The 22,510-nt window shown below is 43.4% G+C and overlaps 1 protein-coding gene across 3 annotated transcripts in view; it reads right to left on the reverse strand.

Moving 5' to 3' along the window:
- Positions 1–22,510, reverse strand: part of PTPRR (protein tyrosine phosphatase receptor type R) — a 962,385-nt gene that overhangs the window by 189,294 nt on the left and 750,581 nt on the right. For all 3 annotated transcript variants that reach the window (XM_078673920.1, XM_078673919.1, XM_078673921.1), the window contains 2 exons: positions 16,101–16,180; positions 6,314–6,451 (listed from right to left, as the gene is read on the reverse strand). In XM_078673920.1, the coding sequence (XP_078530046.1) occupies positions 6,314–6,451; positions 16,101–16,180 (218 nt within the window). The remainder of the gene's footprint in view (positions 1–6,313; positions 6,452–16,100; positions 16,181–22,510) is intronic.

Raw genomic sequence — 22,510 nt, forward strand, 5'->3', positions numbered from 1 at the left:
GGTGGGGATACGGGCATAGAGGCAATTGTCATAGTTGAGGTGGCTGGTGACAATCTTTTTGTGTTGGTCAGGATTCATCTGAAAATTCTGCAGAGCATGCGAAGTGTGTGGAAGCAGGAGGAAGCAACTGCATTGACTTGTCATTTCATAGTCAGTTGGCTGTTCAGGATGATCCAGAGGTTGTGTGCATGGTAGATCAGGGTCTGAGTTCCGGCCACCAGCTGTGGTCCAATGCAAAGATGTTCTTCCAAAAGATCAGTACTTCAGCTTTTTCAGAGTTGAGTTGGAGGCAGTTGTCTCTCATCCATTAGGCTACATTGGTCATGGTGTGGAAGAAGTTGGTTTTGGTGTTGGAGGGGTCCTTGGTGAGTCAGAGGATCAGTTGAGTGTCACCAGCATGGAAGAATATGGTGAGCACGAAGAATATAATGATGTCTGCAAGGGACGGTCATGTAGGTGTATGGGGCTGAGGCATGATCCTTGTGGTACCCGATGTTTCCGGGTGCTGACATGAAGGGCGGCAGATGAATGCTCTATGTGCGTCCTGTAAGGAAGGAGACAATCCACTTGAGGGTGTCTTGTTGTAGGCCTATGCTGTAGAGTCTATTGAATAGGGTGTTGTGGGAGACAGTGTAGAACGCTTCAGATTGGTTGAGGAGTATCTGGAGCACAGTTTCTCCATTGTTGAGCAAGTTCTGATGTCATCTGTGGCGGTGATCAATGTGGTCTCAGTGCAGTTTCATGTTTGTGATCTCTGCCAATCCACTGGCTATCGTACAGGCACCCAAAGGACTACATGTGTTAGAACTGTGAGGAAGACAAAAAAATCAGTCCAAAAAGAACTGCGCCTGACTGGAGAATCAAAAGCAGCCCTGGAAAACATGCTTAAACCAGCACCACTCCCTTCGTTTCCTCACTTTATCTCTTTCCTTCCATCCATTCTCTCTCGCTCCCCTTCTCTCCTATCTCTCTTCTCCCTCTCTGATAGCTTTATCTCTCCCTTCACTCCCTCTCTCTGTTGCAGCTTCCCTGTGCCTGCTGCAATTATCATCAGGCAGCTGGGAAAAGTGACAGAAGCACCTGGAGTGGTCCTGGTTTTTCAAAACCAAGCTCCAAGGCTTTGAACCCACCAGAGAATTGACTGGTGGAATAAAAGGCATGTCGGGCTCTGCAAAAGAAGAACCTTTTATCATATGTGCATTGTCTCACTTGCCATCTTACTGAAACTCCAGGGTGCAGTTTTTCACTAATAAACTTTCAGTTACACTGATGTGTAGCTGTGTCCTTTATCCCCAAACATGCCTCTGTCTTCCCTAGCAGCAAATGCCAACAGGGCCTTATCTATTTTAGTGTTTTGAGGACACATACCTACAGACTCCTCTCCCAGATGACTCCTCTCCTTCATCTGGGAGTGTGAATGCACACTGGATGAGTGTGCATTACAATAATGCACACTCATCCACCAGAGGACCAGCCCAGAGTCAGCAGATTATCCTGCCAATAGAAGGGAGCTGGCCACACATGCCATTACTCTTGTTATGCCCAGTACTCCGGTCTCTGCATCTTTCATTTGCTGCCATGAGGGCCCACAGCATTTCATTGGCAATGAGGTGGCTGAACCCTTTCTGTAGCCATGGGCATGATGATGCCTCCTTGGGGCTGTGGTATTACAGTAGGTGTGCGACCTCCCACTGCCTACCAACAGCGATGCTGCTGATCTTTCCAGTTTTTGGTGAGTGAGTATATGATCTTTACCAGGAAGGGACTTGTGAGGCCTTTACTGAGACAGGCCTTTCTCCCATAGCAAAATCTATGAACCAGCCATCACCTGCTACTTGACAGTACCTTGTAGGGAGGAGAAAAGGAAACATGTTGAGACCCCAGCACCTGAGATCTGCACTTGAGATCTGCTACAGTGCACACAGCGCTGCTCCTGGCCAAAGTAGACATGCCATTTATTGCACAAACTGCCTTCGGTACTCACCATACTGATGGCTTTATGCTGATTATACCTGCTGGCAAAAACGTCCACAGGGAAGTATCAGTCCTCATCTAGCATCATCACTTGTTGAATAGAGTCACTCTGGGAAGAAGATTGACCAGACCTCATTGTTTCATAGCCCCCTGAAAATCAATTCAAGCTTGTGCTTCAACCTAGTCTCCAGTGAATATGGATAGCTCCCACTCCAAGACCAACTGGAGTGAAGCACGGAGTTGTGGGGTCCTATCAGGTGAATACCAAGACTAAGCCACCCATTAACAGTGACCAGCCCGAAGTTACCAGAAAAGATCATCACCCATCTGCATTACCTGATTTGTATAGACCCATTTCAGAGGCTATAGATTTAAGCCCTTCCAAACTGCCTCAGAAAAAACACTGTGTCCCAACACCTTGCTCCATGATACCTGCCAGCTGGTGCCCCTGCAGCTTAAAACCACATGAGTCAAACAATGCAGTAGCCTACATACATCTGACACACAGCAGGGAAACTCAGGTTTATGCCCACCATGACTCCCTGCAATTCAAATACTCACTGGTGGTCTAGTAGGGGCAGAATTGATGTGCCCCAGCTGCAAAGACTCTAAAGCAGTCTCTGTAAAAGCACGACCAGTCACGTTTATTAGCCCTATAGGCAAGCATTGCAACAGTGCCATCTGCTCTTTCCTTCATGGGCAACGATAGACAGGATGGCAGTGGATGTGTTGCACACCCTGCCTGCACCTGCTAGTCCTTCTGAATCACCGGTGCTAATGAGTGGAGGTGGGGCTGTAATGCCACAGCTCTCTAGCCTCTTATGCTGACGAACATGGATCCTGCACAACGTAAATGCCCCACATCCTAGACACACTACCAGCCGGCAGATGTCCACTGGTATTGTATGTCGGAACCACACAAGCATTTACAATGCATGGCCTCATAACGTGGTCTTTACAATGACCTGTTTTTACCACAGCATTCCTTTACCACGCAAGTCTTTACAACAAGCAACAAATTGCCTTAGGGGAAAGTGCTGGACTTTGGAGTGATATCAATTACTATTCCGACTCCAGTCTGTGCAACAGTAAGAAAGCATTGTACTTCAAAGTCTAACGCCACTTCCCCTATGGCAAATCATTGTAAAGACTCTCATTGCAAAGAAATGTAGTGGTAAAGACACCTCATTGTAGGCACAACAGCTCTCACAGTGTGCCAGTTGGCCACAGATGTACAGGCTTGAATGACTGAGACAGACAATGCCTCTAAGCCTTAAAAGACTGGTACACAGAAGACACAACAGAGTGTACCCAACCCACAAATCTGACACCACAAAGCTGTTTATTCTACCCATCACCTCGCCTATCATTGGGAGGCTGCAGGTTTCTCCCAGGCCCAAAGAGTTTGGCCTCATAATGAAAATAAAGAGATTATTAGAAGAAGTGCTAGAAAGATAAGGCTTGCCCGCTTGAACTGAAAACTATGGACCAGTCAGCACACTGTGTGCTCCCCACATCTAAAGGTAGGCCCCAGTACTACAGGCCCTGCTGCAGCACATCTTTACTCACTGACCCATAGCTCAGTGATGATGGAGCGCACATACCATGAAGGCACACAACACTGTGTCACAAACTGCAAAAGGAGGAAAGAGAAAAGATGCCTGACTCAAAGTTAACCTTCCACTTACCACCAAGATAGACATCTTACATAAGCCATATTGTCATGATCGGAAGATAATAGATCACCAAGAGCCTCCATTCGCTTATCACAGAAGAAAGTGCACACCTGAGCACCAAGCAGAAAAGGGAGTGACCCAATAGTCCACGCTGATGAGTCACATCGATGCATGAGAGGCAGACCTGCCAGTGATGGAGCATTGATGAAGGCCTGGCAGGAAACCAAGAGTAAACTGCATGACATAGTCTCTGCCCCTAACTTTCTAGAGCAACCATAAAGGACACAGTCACCCATTTCCTGGCAAATTATGGCATTCATGTTGAAGAATAACAAATGCCTTGCACAGGCTGAAGAAGGTAAGCACCAGCAATTCACATATCCACTGGGCTATGACGTCTATCCAGTTACCATCATACGCTTCATGGAAGACACTCGGAAAATCTTTGGCCAACCATCAACAACTGTCAGTTCTATTTCACCTACAACATCATTCTGGATAGCTGACAGCAAAATTGTTACTGCAATTCAGCTGTTTCTATCATTCAAGGGTGACCTAACCTGACTCAACCTGTTGTTACTAGCCTTTTTCATGTTACACGTTCATCTAATTTCTCAACTATTACACTTACCATGCCCGGCGAAGCCAACCCAATAAATGCCTTCTGGAGCTTATTCCTATTTTACTTGTATTCTGTTCGCCTGTGGTGGTTGTCCCGGAATGCCCCCTATTTTAAATGCCAGGTTCCCCGCTAATCCTCCTGCATTTTACCTCACATTTTCATTTCAAAAACTTAGTGTGCCTCCTTACTCCTTCCTCTGTAAACAAGGGACAGGGGATGTAAAAGGGAGAATTGCTATTAGCCCTATACCGCTTCCCCTGTATTGACCATGTATGGCCTAAATCACTCACCCCAGTCTCCATCCCCCCTCTGTAAAAACATAAATAATTGCAGGGTCCCCAACGATCCCCACATCTTTTGTCCTCACATTTTTGTAAGAGATCAATATAGCGCCTTTCCCCTTGCTCCTTAAGCTCTGCCCTTACATTCCCTATCCCCTTGCGCCCCATCTCCTTTTTTTCACTTACTTTTTTAGTTAAATGGGCAGTTTCATAAATGAAATTTAGCTATGTTTTTCTGTGGAAATGGTATTAAGTAGATTTTTATTTATATTGTGGTAGATCCTGAATGAATACATCAGTGGTAGTTGCAGATGATAGACTGACTGCTATTGACTCGACTCCTCATGACGCCTCTGCCATTTATGAGTCCAACCCCTTTGACCCAACCTATCCCTACAATTTGAAGACTCTCTGTTTTTCCATTCCAAGTACTGGTTAGAAGAATGGTTGTTCTGGAGGCTTTTACCAATGATGTATCATGGATAATAATTAGCCATAGTCAAGGGCAGCCTGTAGTTATTGCCTTATCCTTTGATAACCTCAGCACTGCCTCTGGTACCATTTTTTATGGTCTAGCTTGACAGGCAGCTGTCGCATGACAATTATGTGAGCATCACTAGAGAGGGGCTGTGGCTACACTCACATGGTGGGAGCCAGGAGTGCCAGTTTTGATTAGGCAGAAGGTGTGTGATTACACAAAAAATTTGCTTGTCCTCGACACAGCTGTGACCATTTTATTTATCCAATTGTCCGAGTGTGAACTTTCAAGGGCACAGACAAGACATTGTAATGTTATTGAAGTGTCTTAGATGACTTGTGGCCCAATGTAGGTGGCCCATTACCGGTGGGTAATCCCGAAATTTGGTAAATTTCAGGCTTACCAACCGGTATTGAGCCATTTCAGATGTAGGGGATGATTCGGTAAATACCGAATTGGTATTTACCGATTCTGTATTTACCGAATCATTATTTACCGAATCAGTAAATGGCATGTAGGAAGCACTTTTAAGAGTGCTTATGTGCTCTAAGGATTCGTTATTTACCTCCAACTGTTAGTTGGTGGTAAATACCGAATACCTTTGAAAATGCAAATCTGTGCATTCTCAACAGTGCCATGTGGCAGACATACATGCCCTTAGGACATGTATGTGTGCCACATGTGTACACAAGCACTATTCAGGGGTGCAACAGGGTGTCAATGTGACACCCTGCCACCCTTGAATGTTTCCCTATTTTACCGAATCGGTATTTACCGATTCGGTAATTCACATTCATTCCTATGGGCCAATTCGGTAATACTTACCGAATAAATACCTACAACCCATTTACCGATTCTAAAATACCGAATCTGTAAAATTTGGTATTTTAGAATCGGTAAATCTTCATTACCTACATCTGGCCCTAGATGATTTATGGTGTTTTTTTTGGCAGGATCATATATGGGAGGAGTGCTATCATTAACCTACATTGATATTTCGGTCTGGTTAACAGTGCAGCTGTCACCTGACCTTTTAACCTACACCTATATTATTCTACAGTTCTTCTACTACAAACAAATACATATCCATCCCCATACTATTTACTGGTAATGCTTCACATTACCATGCAACGTTCCTTTAAAGCCAGACCTATTGTCCTAGCCAATGTTTGTATGTTTCATCTAGTAAGCGCACTGCGTACAAAGAAACCATTCTTGAGTGGGCTTGATGCTAGCCTATTTGCCCACAAACAATGATGCTTCTCAAGTGAGCACACCATACCTCATTTTTTTCTTTCAGTTTTGTAATCATCACAATTACGGGGGCATCTTCTTGCCAAACCATCTGCCAGAAGTCATTCACAGTGTTAATCATCGGACCTTGGGTGGCAATGAATGCTTTTTCTTCTCCGCCATAACCCTAATTTAGGATAAACGAGAAAAATATGTGAAGTCATGGTTAGAGTTTTGCAAAACATTAAAAAAACAAATTTTAGAAAGAGGTGGCCACAAACAGTGTCATTATTCCACCTTTTCATTTGCACATGTTGTATAGTGCATACCAAATACAAAACACATATTTAGATACATTATATTTGTCGGTCGAATATATTTTTGTTGTTGCCATTTATTCAGCATGAATCTAGCTATCAGAGAACCAGAGCACACTGTAAACATGTTGATGCAAAGTTGCTGAAGACAGTATAACAATTAGGAGATTGTGAATGCCTGGAAGATGTGGCAATGGAGAGTGAAATATTAATGAGAAAGCCAATGAGATTTATTATAAGGGAGTGCAGACATGACGGGAAACATCCTTTACAACACAACTTTTACCACGCAGTGCCTTTACGATGCAACTTTTACAACGCAAACCATTACAACGCATTGCGCTGGGGGCGCTCTAGGATTGGGAATAGGTTTAATTTACTATCCAACACCTTCCCTACTATCCATGGGGACTGAAGTTGGAATAGTAAATTAAACTATTCACTATCCAGCGCCCCAAAGCACTATGCGTTGTAAAGGCATGCGTTGTAAAAACAGCGTTGTAAAGGCATGCGTGGTAAAAGCATGTGTTGTAATGTCATACATCCAGACATGACTCATATGCCGAAAGGTAGGATTTCCTGTATACGTTAATAAATATTTGTCATGAGGTACATTTAGAGTTTGTAAGATGGAGTATGAGTGCAGCTAAGAGGGGTCAAGCCCACCCAACTTCTCCCTGCTCATTCCTTGCTAACAGGTAGTTTTGAGAGAATATTTCTTTGAGAGGAGAAATTGGATCCCACTTTTGGCACAAGAAGCTGAGGTGCCCTTTAACTCCTTAACCTGATTGTAGATTTGATCTTGCATGGACCCCTTTTTGTAGAAACTGTATCCAACGCCTGCAGCCTGAGTGTTCTCTACTCCCTTCTGGCCAGGATGAAGCCAGTGCCCTATTGAAGCTCTGCTTGCCAACCCTGCTGCTGGTAAACTTGTATATCAAGAAAACTGAAGCAAGCCCACAGAGTCCAGTACCTGTAGAGAGTCTGACCCACCTGTAACCTCAGTGTAAGAGAGAGAAATAAAGCCATGGATTTAAGTTTATGTTCACAAGCATCTGCTGATTCCCTCCCCCGCAACCCACCCCCCCTTCCCCCCACGATACCTGCACCCGTGACTGAAACAAGGCAAGTGAGAGACTTATTCAACCGTCTTACTAGTTGAGACGGTGGTTACTCAGCCTGGGAAGTACACCATTCTGCTCACCATCTTTTTTTCTCTCTTTTCCTCTTAATATTTTTCATTATTTACTTTCTTAATCTTACCAAGCCCAGCAGGGCAGCACCAGATGGGTGCAAGAAATCCTGATCCTGGGACCTTTGGGGTCCCCCTTAGCCCTAGGTGCTCTAATGCAAGAACTTGAGTGAGCCTGCAGCCTGAGGTTGACATACATCCACTGCATCAGAACTCGAAGAAGCTTTCCAATTACCTTGCAGGTAGTCATAACACTGAACACTGTTGTTGCTACTGTGTTTGCTGTTTAATTGAATACAAATGATGTTTGGTGCTACTCCACCTCCGAGCAACACCCTCCCTGGCGGACTTTAGAAAGAAACTCAAACCTGGCTTTTCAACAGAGACATGGCACCCTCAGCGCCCAGTTACCAGTAGGGGTGACAGTGCTGTGCAATAAAAATGTTGATTGACTGATTGATTAAACGAACACCTAGGTTTTTGAACATTTAAAAGTGAAAAGATGTACAGTATCCCATTTTGGTGGTAAGATTTTAAGATCATCCATTTTGATCAACAGAGTCCATATCATTTAATTTATTTTATTCATATTTGATCAGATGCAGACAGTGTCTATATCTGTTGAGGTTCACGAAGAGTAATTGCTTGCGTACATTAGATACTGAATCCTTGTTTTGTACTGCATTGTTGCTTTGTCTTTTCTGTTTGCAGATTGTTCTATTTACCGATTTAGGTCCATGATCACTAAACATTCTCAAACACTTAACTGATTGCAAACATTGTATAATGTTTATACTTGGGCCTTGGTTGTACAATTATACTGTGTTTGATTAGCTCTGCTTGTTTCAAGAATACCACTTGAGACTTACTTAACAAAAAACAGGGGTTGACACATAGAAAGAATCCTGCTGAATATAAGATCTCAGATTTAATTTATAAATGCAAATCTATAGCATCCGCATCAAACATAAGTTACGAAAATGTATCCCATGTAAAGACAGTTTCTTCAAAATTGCTTTTCATTCGTTTGACATGTGCTCTATACAATTCAGTATGTAGTGGAAATGGCACAGTGTACTGGAAAAATTAGTGAACACAAAAGGTATGCACCGAACTAGACAGCACATCAACAAATGCGAAAAATTCACAATAAATGAGAGTTGTCTAGTCCATAAAGCCCTTTGAGAATAGTCATGTTTGGGGAAAAGGTCAACATTTTGATCTTTGGCAGAGAAAATCTATAGGTCTCTTCAGAACAAAGGCTCAAGGCCGAAGCTTATGTCAAATGAAAAGGTACCGTCAGTGGTGTGAAACAGTGCAAACTCATATTAGTGACTCAAAATACAAGGTAGTACTAACAAATAAGGGGAGTTCCTTCAAAGTTACTTTCATACAGATCCAAAGAATCTTATTTTGAAATGGCTTGTAGTAGAAAAATGTGGTCACCATGTTAATTATGCATATTGTAGGGACCAAAAGATATGTAAACCAAGTCTATATACTTCCTGTATATACACTCACCCGACGCTAAAGGTAAATACAGAAGAGGAAATGTCAGTGCTTCACTGGGTGACATGAAATTCAGAGCAGGAATCTCCCACAAATTCGGTTAGTAAGAGTTACCTCAGCCAGTTTTAAGAAACAAAAAGCTTAAAAGTCCCCCCACAGATGGATGGGTGTAGCTGCCAGGTCAGGTCCTCCCTGACCAGGCACGCAAGGAACCCAGGCCCAGCTCGAGCGATTGCCAGTGACCGAGAATAATTCAAGCATTCAATGCATCACCTTGTTTGTTTCTGCATTTGATGCCCTAAATGTGGTGCCTATGCCCAGACATGGGCCCTGGGCTCAATGTGCCACTGGAACCAAGCTGTACCCAGCTGAAGATCTTCAATGTTTATTTATTTATTTTATTTTTGGTATTTGTAGAGCGCACTGCAACCCTGCGGGCATCCTGGCGCTGAGACATAGTGAAGAACCGGTAAGAGAAGCTACTAAATATCAAAGAGGCAGCTACAAAGGGGAATCATATCACTAAGTTGAATCAAGATTTTCAAACTTTAGGGAAAAGCCAGGTCTTAACTCTCTTGCGGAACAACGTCAGGCTCTGTATACTCCTGATTTCCAGGGGAAGACAGTTCCAGAGGCAGGCTGCTGCCACGCTAAAAGCTCTTCCCCCAGGGTTACTTTCTTTATCCTGGGAATCCTAGCAAGGCTAGCAGAAGAGGAACGGAGGGTACGTGTAGTTTCTACCATTGGAACCAATATTGGAGCAGCTTGGGTCCTTGTCCGTGAAGTGCTTTGAACACTATACACAGGGATTTGAACAAAATCCGTTGGGCTACTGGGAGCCCAGTGCAGCTCCGCCAGTGCTTGTGTTGTCGAGGGGCAGCGTGCTTGAGTCAGGGCTAGCTTAGCTGCTGACGCCTGGATGCTCTGGAGTCTGGCAATCAGATAGCCCGGAGATTCCAGAAGCAAGGCATTACAATAGGCCAGGCAGCTCAATATAATACTCCTGACTACCGTGGTTCGTGCCTGGACTGGCAACAGTGGTAACACTTTCCGAAGTCCTCGGATGAGAGTGTAACAACCTCCCACCAGTTTGTTGACATGGGACTCCAGATTCAGTTTCTCATTGAAGCTAACCCCCAAATTGCGTTCAGTGCTCACTGATGTCAGCGAGCCATCTGAGGTAAATGGCCAGAAATTAGCTGGCAGTTCTCGGGAGATCCCCCCCACCTTACATTGTAGGATCTCTGTTTTCTAACTATTAAATTGAAGCGAGCTGCATTCAGGCATGAAAGCTGTCCAATGAGTCCGCTTGGTCACCATCTAGGGACACCATAAGCTGGGTGTCATCAGCGTAGTTAATCACGCTGATGTTATGCATTTTAATAATCCCCAGCAGAGGTCGCATATATGCATTAAACAGAATGGGGCTGATTGAGGACCCCTTCGGTACCCCGTGCGCATTTTTTACAAAATCCAATTGATATGGAGGGAGCACTACTGCTTGCCATCTATCAGATATGTAGGAGCACATCCAGCTCAGTGCTACACTCGTCACCCCTAGGGTTTCCAGCCTTGAGAGAAGAATATCACAGTTGACCGTATCGAATGCGGCGGACCGGTCCAGCAATATTAGAATTGCCGATTGGCCCCTGTCCGCCCGCATTCGAAGACTGTCTAAAACGGCCACCAAGGCTGTCTCCATTCCGTGACCTGGTCTGAAGCCAAATTGTTCCTCTGCCAATTTGTTGTTTGTCTCCAGAAAGAGGGACAATGCCCTACTATCCATGCACGCCACGATCTTAACCGGGTAGGGCAAGAGGGATTTTGGTCTGTAGTTCTTATAACAGCCTGGGTCCAATGTCGGTTTTTTCAGGAGCGGCGTGTAACAGCCTTCTTCCAGTTGGGCGGTACCACTCCACTATTGAGAGATTGGTAGCACAGCTGACGTAGGATGGGGAAAAGCTCTGATCCAAGTTCTTTCACCAGCTTGTGAGGGATAGGATCCAGGGGTGAGCCTGAGGAAATTCCTAGGGCCACTCGGGCAAACTCCTCTTCCGAAGGTATTGGGAAATTATTCATAGTAGTCCCAGGGACAGCCAACTTGGAAGCACCATCCCAGTTGTCATAAGTTGTCCCCTTTTTCTGGTCTGACAGACTGGATAGGGACACATCTTTCAGGCCTTCCACGATTTTATTAATTTTTTCTTGGAAGAAGAGAGCCAGCCCCTCGCACAACTCCTGAGTGGGTTTGATTTTACTGTTAATACAGTCAGGGTGGCTCATATCTCTCACTATCCTGAAGATGTCCCTGGATTTATTGGAACTTTTGAGCATGGTAGATGCAAAGTATTCTGCTTTGGCAGTAAATATTTCTTTTTATATTTTATTATAGTAAGCCTCCAGCTGGTTTTATCCTTTTTTATGTTTAAAATTGCATATTTCCAGTTTTGTTGATTGGATATTTGTCATTTTGGCTCAAATAATTTATTACATATTGCTCTATTTTTTAGTTGGTGTGGGATCTTTTTGGTGTTGTGGTTTCGCTTTATATCTGCTTTAAAGTGCTGCATATATACTATACACATTGCCTCTAAGGCACGTCTGATTTCAGTACATGTGCTTAGCAATTTTTAAGGACCATCAAAGCTAATACTTGGGGGATGTTTGTTTATAATGATTCAATATTGAGTGTCACCAAAATCTCTTCTTCTGAACCGCTGTTGATGAGATTCAGGACCTTACGGTTTGGTGCTTCACAGAGCGTGAAGCAGTTCTAATTTCCAGGCTAGTACACACAATTGTGTATAGCCATAGATCCAAGGGGGAGACAGTACTCTCTGCCCAGGGCACATGTCCTAAAAAAAGAAGTGGGGGGACGCTGACGTCACGACAGGAAGTGAAGTCACGAAAGGTGGCTTGCACCATCAGACTCATTGCCTCCCCTCGCCCACCCCTTAGATGCGATTGCATCACAGAAGCCAGCGTGTGAGCAGCGTTCTGACTGAGCTCCGATCTCGCCCCAGAGAGGTCAAAGAATGAATATGTAGCTCCATTTGCTCCAGTTATCAAGCTCCCGGTAAAATAAGTGGGGGGACACCATCCACCCGCGTGGTACCCCGACTCGAGCCCTGTCTCTGCCCCTGCATCCTAAGGGGCTTGCCAAAGCCCAGTCCCTTTGACCTGCTGAATCCTTCTTCACAATTGCTCTGTTACTACAAACGGGGGGGGGCGCTTTCTCTCCTTAGAGTCCATATTTCATCCGATTCTCGATACCTTCTTCCTGCTCAGTCCTAAGCTCTAAGACTGAGAAGGAAAGCTCCCATGGGACGAAAAAACGGTGTGCGTCAGGCACCAGACAGTTTAGCCAAGGCCTCAGTACAGTCCAGTCCAGTAGTGTATTAATTTGTCGGCAAGATACCCTGCTTGTTCCTTTTGTCCCTGGAACTACAAGACCAGATAGCCTGATGCTCGAGAAGCAATTCCAGATCATTGTACAAATGAAAGCCAGCCAGGCTGCAGTCCTCTACTCGGGTAAATGAAGCAGGGTCCTCTTTTTCATTACGTCATCTCCTTCCAGGTGAACCTCGACTGCTTGAACTAACTACCCCATAGTGGGAGATACTTGAAATCTTCTTTTTTAGCGCTAAGTTTTCTCTGCTACCTCAGAAATCTGGCCACAAGTCCAGCGCTTAATTTCTAAAAAAAATATAAGTGCTGGGCCCTCGTCAGGAGGCCACTGTAGCTTGCCCACACATTGCCACTGTACTCACATAACTACTAACCATCAAACTGCTACAAGTGTGACACTTTAGACTGTTTGAGGCAGCCAAAACTTTATGAATGGCTTGGGTGGCAGGTATTAGTTCTTTTGATGTATATTGAATTAACCAAGAACTGTTTTTCGGCTCATCTTTAAATTGCACAAACAGCGCCACCAGGTAGCAGATGTCATAAGTTCATATTGCTGCAATTAAGTGCAGGTGTCAAGCACTGGAAACCACCGGCTAAAATTAAGTACTGAACAAGTCTAAGGCTTGGTCATTCACATTTTAAAAATGGAATCATTGTACTCCACTTGTTTACTTATCTATTAAAGCTTGGCATAAATACCCTATTGAGTCCAATGATATCCTGGGTAACTGGGAGGTAGGTTTAAGATCCCACAAGGGGACAGAAATGGCCCAGAAGAACTTCCTTTTTAGATATTTACAGCAGGTTGGAGTGCTGATATTGTTAATTCTAAACCTCTCACTAGCATTTGTCATCCCTAACATCTTCCAGCCCAGGGCTGAACAGTGATGGCCAAGACTCTGTTAGAGACATTACCTTTCTTTTAGATACCAGTAACGTGTTGCATCCTGCAGGGCTAGTGCCCCTTGCCCATCCTCCTTAATATCTAAGGGCCATAACTACATCAACTCCTGTTTAAAAATGGGTGCATTGTTTCAACATTCTGGATAGAACGCAGGTCATTTGATTCCACATTCACTGCGAAACAAACAAGAGGAATAATAACTGATTGGGACTAAATGATTATGAAATAGAGTTCCTGCTATTAATTCTGCCTGTAAAACTGAAATGAGGTGAACATCTTCATTAGAGGCCGAGATTCACTGACAGTTTTGTTGTACCCGTAAAAACACTTGGTTTCACTTTGGCAACATCCGTTCCAGAGCCACATTTAAGCGTTTTTCAAACTACTATGAGTCGTCTCCATCCTGTCAGAAGAGCATAGAGCCAGGATCTGTAGAGTAATTGATGGCTGGGAGATGACTATGGGCACAATGTATCATGCAAATTCGCATTCGCAATGCGCTAAATGGAATGTATTAAGCAAAACTGGTGCAAAATAAGGAATTGCAAAATTTTCGATTCCTTATTTTGCAATTGCATTAAGGAATCGCAAATTTTGTAAGTTGCGAGTTCCTTGAAAAATGCACATTTTTGCATTTTTCAAAGTGCCATGTGACGCATACAAAGTGCCATGTGACGCACATACATGCCCTTAGGGCATGTATGTGCGTCACATGTGCACCCATGCATATTTCAGGGGTGCAACAGGGTGTCCTTTGGACACCCCTGCACCCTTGAAATTATTCTCAATTTGCGATTAGCAAATTGCGAATCGCAAATTGAGAATAACTTTCCATTCATTCCTATGGGCCTCCTGGCCCATAGAAATGAATGGGAAAGTAGTCCTTGATTGCGATTCGCAATTTGCGATTCGCAATTAAGGAATTCTAAGAAATCGTTAAAAAAAAAATGTGATTTTGTACATACATACCCATTTGCAATTCTCAAATAGCGATTTCTTAAAAATCGCTATTTGGGAATCGCAGATGGGTATCTTGATACATATGGCCCAAAGTCAATACTCTATTGACAATTATAGCGAAGAAGCATATCCCAAAATGTAAAATGCTTAAAAACATTACTCCATAAACTTAGATTCCACTGGTTTCTCATCCTTCACAAATGAACAGCAAATTCCAGTCTGTCTCATAAAACATTATTTGGGAAAACACCAGCTCAGGAGCAGGTTAAAAATTCTTAACCCAGTTAGTCTTTGAGCTTCCTCTACATATCTGGCTACTACATTTTGGAAAATTCTTTACATTGATTCCATGCCGGCCATTTATTGACTATGCTGTCTGTGGTTACCACAACCACGGCTCCCTATCTAACTTTTAAGAATTGTATTAAGGCCTTCTTGCCCTGATCAGTCGTTTTTTTTGGCACATGACATCAGTGATTCAATAATAATGCTGGTAGTAGCTGGTGATTTTCTACAACTAACCCATCATACTTAGGCCATTACAAATGACCAAAAGTTAATGCTTAATCATAATGCGCGTGGCATGGTGTTAGGCAACCTTAATGTTATAACAGCTTGGAAGGGGTTTGAAGATTTCAGGGGCAGTCTGGCATTCTTCAGTATGCCAAACCTAGCTTAACCAAATGAATTATGCGCCAAATATTTCATCCTCAAAGAAAGGGGACACTATTGACAAGAATTAGAGGCGTGTAAAGCACTTATGCACTTTAGACTTCGTTTGTTATCAATGAGCGTGGTGCAAGGTGCCTGGCAGGACAAAGCTAAACAAAGTAATTTTGGAAACTGCATATCTCCTTTCCAGAATCCTCTGTATTTATTCCATTCATGTGTCAGTTTTATAACATCAAGTTTTATTTGAATGTGTCTTCTAGCAGAAGCAAATGAAATAGGTACATCTGTAGTGAGGTTTTAAAAGAGAACATTACTGTGCCGTGTTTCAGAAATGTTAGGTAATCTGAATTTTTTATAGCAGAAATCGCGTAACATATTTGCATTCAACTTTTGTAAACCAAAATACAATAAAGAAATGTAATCGAATTGACGTCTTTATAGACCCGTCACATATAAACGGGATTAAAAACACAGTACTTTCCAAGCCAAACACATAATTTTAAATTAGAATGAAACGCATTCACAAGAGCAGAGTCGCACAGCTGCAGACAGGGAGGGCATTTCCTGCCAGCCTAGGATCAGTTGAAAGAAGAGAAACGATTGATGTGGAATAGCCTGACCCCGAGGTCAGTATTACTGTTCTAAACTTCAAGGTGAAAACAGGCTTTGAATGGCTGTTGTGTGGTCTCTAAATTCACTGGCTTTGTGATCCTCTTAGTTTACTGCATGTGGTCTCTAGTGATGATGCACAAAGTGAAGATGCCCATAGGAACACTGTCATTCTTTACATCGATTTAGTCCACAACATATAAATGACATTTTGCATGTCCATTCTGAACACTACAGATGTGAACAAAGCACTGCCACTTACCTTAATGTAGTTAGCGTTTATATAGGTGCTCAGTGAATCTTTGGAGTTCTTTGGTTTCAAGCATACACGGCTCATAGGATCTACAAACAAAGACACATTAAAAAGTGTGCTTAATGTAAGAGTATGAATTAAACACATTATTAGAAACATAGATGTATACCCCGACTAAAACATCCAAGGAGTCCTTTCTGGGGATATCTTTAGCTGTCTGATGCTGGAACTATTGAGACGAGCTTGATCAGAGCAAGTTGAATATGCCTTGTTATCCCGCAGTCTTTTTCCTCCCAGGGAATTACAACGCGGTCGTTATAATGACTGCGTTGTAATTCCACATTACATTACTCCGCAAGTCGGAACAACAACTTGCAGAGGGGAGGCGGTGGATGTTGGAATAGTCTAATTTACTATTCCAACTCCAGTCTTTGCGGACACTAGGGAAGGTGTTGAATTTTAAATCCAACACCTTCTCCTCCCTCCGCAAGTCGTTGTCCCGACTTGTGGAGTAACGTGTGCGGAATTATAACGCGGTCGTTGTAACAACCGCGTTATATTTCCCTGCGGGGGAAAAAGTTTCGTGGTAAACGTTGTTTACAGAGCATGATATATTTTACGGGACTGGCGGCTCCTAGTGCAACAACATGCATCACATCAACAGCTTAGAGCAGAAGACTAGTGCACCTACTGGTTTGTTTCCTTGACACTATTACCATATCTGTTGTGCTTGGCTTCCCTAGTGTGTGCTTGATGTGTTATGAAAATATGTGAAGTGTTTTGGAGCAGGAGTTTGTAGTGTAAATGGTGCGATAAGATGTCATAATGTGTGAGTCTGCACCTGATGGTCCTTTTCCAAAAGGTTACATTCATCTTCTGTTCATATGAAAACCTGCACACCCTTCATTCTTAGGCTCCTGCCTAAAAACAATAGGTGTCTGGTGGCCTTGGAGAGATTCCACACCATCCCCTGTTAAACCAGTTATCCCTCCACTAAGGCCCAAATTTCCCACTTTCCTGTGTTGTGCAGATTGTCGCCTAGCAAGAAGTGGAGTTTGGCCATGGTCAGTCAGGGTCAACGTACATGATCCCTACCTTCCTAAAGTAAAGCCAAAGAAAAAGAGAAGAAAGATAGCGTACACACCTCCTCCTGAATGGAGGAATGTGGAGTGAAACTTAAACTTTGGTTCCCACTTCTCACCACTACCCTGAGAGTAGAATGAATACTCAACTCTCAAGTCAGTTCTCTGTATCCATCTAGGCTTCAAAAAGAGACTTTGTCGCCACCAGCTGGAAGAGATGCTTTAGGAGGCACCTAGTACTACCTATGAGTTTAGCTTTACCTCTAGAACAAGTCGTACTGCTGCACCCTATCATGGCAGATAGAGGAAGCTGAACTGCCCCAGGCCCCGTACATGGCAGATAACGAGGAAAGATAAGTTGACTTAAGCTTGCATCAAGGATATTTCAAGGGACTATGCTATCCAGAAACTACAAGGATTCTGCATCCATGGTGACCAGAAGCACACTAAGAAGCATTAAAACGTGGTTCTTGGTGATACTGCACTTTACCGTACTTGTGTGGTACCTTTTCTCATTTCTGAGGATCCTCCATCTGCCTAAAAGTCAGCGCCTGAGGGACACACGTTTTTCCTGTTCACTCCTGGCCTTCTAATTGTACCCTGGTCGCTGTAGCCCGATGTTCTGAATCCAGAAACTTTAGAATCAAGTCACTAACCTTCAAAGTTGCACAGAAATGTGAATTTTAGGTTATGGTTTTCCTCAGACACTAAACAAACAACATTCTTGACTAAACCAAAACATGACCCTGTCTGTCAAATTTTGAGATATGAGATCATTCTTTAGTGAGTGCTGTCTCATTCCAGCACCTTGCCCCCTTTTTAAAACCTGAGAGATCACCTGCTCCTTCAATGGTTTTCCATCAGTGACTCTGCCCAGTGCTTCAGATTCTAAGTAATTATGGTAATTAGGACTCCGACTATTGAACAAACCAGCTGTTGACACTATGAACATTTTGCAGATTTAGGTGGAACTAATGTTGGAGTTTTGGGTGGTGGGTGTTTGGGCTTGTACATTTCTGTGGGAAACTTGGCAACACAGACATATACCCACTGAGCTGCTCATACTGCAGTCGGCACCCAAGATTTCCAAGGATATAGGCAGAGTGCATTGAATATTCAATTCAATTCAATTAGCTTTATTTTCGATACAAGGTATCATAAAATTACATGGCAGTACAGTAAAATACAGTCATAAAAGTGTTTATAAAACCATTATATACATCAGTACTACACTAAATACGGGTATTACAATATGTCTTGATTAATCGAGTTAGTCGCGATATGAAATATAAAAATAAGTTTGTTGGTTAAAATTGAAAAAGTTTTAAAAAGCACTATGAAAACATTTCCTATAGACATAATCGGTTCCAGCTGTGTTCAGTAAAGTTAGAACAGTTCATATTTTCTCTCCCGCTTTTTTCCTTATGAAATACACTGCAAGCAGATACCTGCTAATGCCAAATACTAGAACCTGGCGCGTATCTGTTAATAGGATTCTTTCTGCTTCTCTGAACCTCCGCACTCCTAGGTTTATACAAAGAGGTTTAATCCACTTTTTCCTTTGGGCCTTGTAGGCAGGGCAGAAGAACAGAACATGCGTAATGTCCTCCCTCCCACCTCCACTACACATGGTACATTTGTCATCGCTGTTTTTGTTCCACCTTGCAACACAACTTTTTAACAAGAGTATTCTATACCTAAATTTACGGTATAGGGTTTTAGCTAGTGGTGGATTCACTTCATTCAGGAAGGATTCATAGTGATGAGGTTCCGTGACGATTTTACTCGTGTTTGTAACATTGTCGTAAATACATAATTTTGGTATCAGTGAACCGCAAATGATCCATTTAGTATATCCTGGTGTTTTCGCTATGCTACGAGCAAGAGCACTCCAGTTACAAACACATTTCTGTTCTACCCATGGCATCCATCTTAGAACACGGAAGCCATTTTGTATTCCTTGCCCTCACATAGTCAATGGACACGCAATGACCTCTTTTCAATTAAGGACACGTAGGCTTTAGCCGGCGATTCACCTTGCGAGGGACACGTGCACCTTAGGCCAGCAACGCTGTGGCAGCATGACTCGGCAAGAACTGCCTCCCCAGCCTGAGGCCAGTCCTGCTATACTGGTTCTTGTGTTCGTTGGCCTGATCATGATTAGGCGGCCGAAGCTGGTAACCGTGCCCATTTACGACCCACAAACATCTCTTATCCTGTCTTTCTATCTTCTACACCTGGCTCTGCTCCTTTCCTTCTGGGCCTTTATTAGGGGGAGGTAACGAAATTTACGATGAGGCGGTCCGGGTCTTGAATGAAAAATTGACATGGGATTATGATGGAATAGTGGGAATCCCTCATTCGTAATGTTTTGACATCAGATACTGTTGACGATTCCTGTGCAACGCCAAATATTTATTGTTTAAGACACGAATGTTTAGAACTGTGGTAACATGTAAAGAATTTGCCCCAAGCAGAATATTTAGTATATAAGGAACAACCCTCTTTGTACAAATTGAACAGGCTCCTAGATACTGCCCGTGTGCAGTTTCTGTGACTTCTGTGTCCCTGCAGTAATAAACCTTTGGTCTTTGACGCCACCATCGAGAAGCCCGTGTTTCTGTTTGTTTGTGCACCGAGACAGGTAGAACTCCGGGGTCTTCGGGTGTTATCCCTGACACCTCTGGACAGAACCAAAAAGTCCAGAACTCCAATTGGCGCCCAACGTGGGGCGACGTCATTCGGTACCGGTCCAAAAGCCTGAAGAGTTCGAGGAGCTTCGTGTGAAGATTTCAGAGGGAGGCGCCCCACTTCATCGATCCCGGCATATCGCAAAAGTGGCCCGACGTTCTCTTCCACGAGGGTTCCCGTTCAGACGGCTGCAGTGGTCCGTTGCCTTGACCGTCGCCCTGTCTTGGACCCGAGGTGCAGTCCTTAGTACGGCGAGACGTGACGGGTTTCTCCTTGGTGACGTCTTCAGTACCTCAGTTAAGTATTTTGTGAGGGTTGCTCCTGTTTGGATAATCCTTTTAGTTCTCAGTTCAGTTCAGTTCTGTAAGATTATCACTGGTTATTCTGGTTACGATAATCATTCGGTTCAGTTCAGGTATCGATACATTTATCAGTTCTGGTAGGCCTAAGTTCTTGGTTCAAGTGCGCACCCTTTTGTTTGTATTTTGTCTGTTCTGTGTTCCGGATTATAAAATGGTAAGTCGGAAAAATTGTATGTTGTCTTGTTTTAGTTGCAACAGTGATTCCCAGTTAGAGGACTCGTGTTTGGTTCCTCCGATTGGAACTCCTCTTTATGATCTATATTGCAAATTTGGTGTGGGCCCTATCTCTTATAACGAGGTATGGATCCACTATACAGAGAAAGATGGTGTCCTTAGTTGGCCACTACATGGTAGTTTTGAACCTGAAGTTCTCGATAATCTAGAAAGAAGGTTGTTTAAGAAGAAAGCCCGGCCGGCAATGTTTGATTCTTTCCGTTATTGGCGAAAAGAATCTAAACAGAGAGAAATTAAAAAGTTGAAGAAAGAACAGAAAGAGCAAGAGTTGACTTTAGAACAGTCTGCTAAGCAGCTGCAACTCAACGAGTCTGAAAAAGCGATGGAGGTGGCCAATAGAGAGCGTAATTTAGCGATAGACAAGTGCTATCCTGCTTTGCCATCGAGTACGGCTAAGATAGTAGAGGACCCTGAAAAGGATCCCCTGTTGTCTTACTTGTTACGATCACCCCCACCGTATGCACAGGGTGCTACGGCTCCACCTATACCGAATGTTCAATTACCGGTTGCTGGACAACCTGGTGTCCCTGTTCCCGCTCCCCTGAATCAAGTTCCTGTACCTCCTGTGGTCAATATTAATGTTCCTTCGACAACCCCTCTTCCAGGGTTGCCGGCTTCTTTACCTATGCCTGTGTCGCTCACACCTGCTAGTTCACAAGCTATTTTGCCTGCTACTCCTACTGTTCCTAATCTATCTGTTCCAACTGCTACTCTATTTACTGCCTCTGCTAATATTATGACTCCACTTTCTGTTCGTCGGAGAATCACTGATTCTGTCTCCAATATTCTATCTCCCTTCTATAAAACTCTGATTAAGACTCCTACCTCTGACTCTGTGCAGAGGCGTAGCCAGCTTCCCAGTACTGAAGAAAGAGGAATATTAGATTCCACTGCTCTTAGATGGGTTTCAAAAGTTGGAAGATATAATGTACAAGATGTATTAGATACATTTATGCAATGGAATGAACCGACACAACGATATGTGTTCGATGAAATGTGTTTCCTTCTACGTAAGGAATTGGAAGAGGATGACCCTGAATCAAATCTAGGAGAATTAATTAATGTTCAGAAAGAGTTTGCTGCAGGTATGATAGTCGGTCAAAATATAAAAGAAGCGATGGAACTGGTTCTAAGTTGTAGGACCGACTCATCCCTTCGTTCACCGAGAGAGTTAGAGAAACGTAGTACGAAACAAAATCGTCAATACCCAATGAGAGAGGTTCCACCAATTTGGCGTGAAGCTGTGCAAGCTAATGCAAACCTTGGTATTGCAGCCGCTCCGGCCCAATTCCAGAGAGTATGGATACATATTCCATGGAAGCGAGCTGAAGTATTAGCAGTGAAACAGGCCTTGCCAGATCCGCGTAAAAATCCTGCAGGGTACTACAAAGAGTTGGCTCAAACAGTTGACGCTTGTGTATTGAATCTTGCTGACATAGATCTGCTATTTGGTAATGTAGTACCGCAACCAATTTGGGCTAAAATTCGTAAAGAGAATCATCCAGTTGCCCTAGGTGGTGACTGGGCAGCTATAATTGCAGCGGATGGTCAACAAATAGGTGGTTCCAAACCAGAACCCCTAATTGCTAATTTGCCTGGTAGAATAATCGATTTAATGAAAACCTTGATGCCAGCATTGCGCGTTAACTGGGACAAATTGTCCGCGTGCAAACAAAAGAAAGACGAAAGCGTCTCCGACTTTTTCACAAGATTCGAGGAGACTTTCGTGGATCATAGTGGTCAGGATATGAGCACAGAAGGAGGCCAGAGATTATTTGTTGATAAATTTGTGCACAATCTGTTGCCAGAACTTAGTGGTAAATTAAAGAATTCTGAAAGTGCGTGGGCTGTCTCTACGACTGCGCAAATACTTGCGACTGCCCAGTACTATGAAAATAGGGATAAAGAAGAGAAGGAAAAATCAGATAAAAAGACGAAAGATTTAAAAACTAAAGTACTTTTACAGCAAGCTTATCCGCCTCGCACGAATCAGACTAACATGCAGCAAGGGTCATATCAAAGAACGGATTATAATTTTCAAAGGCCACAA

This window comes from Lissotriton helveticus, chromosome 1_1 (genome assembly GCF_964261635.1).
Source record: "Lissotriton helveticus chromosome 1_1, aLisHel1.1, whole genome shotgun sequence".
Lineage (NCBI taxonomy): Eukaryota > Metazoa > Chordata > Amphibia > Caudata > Salamandridae > Lissotriton > Lissotriton helveticus.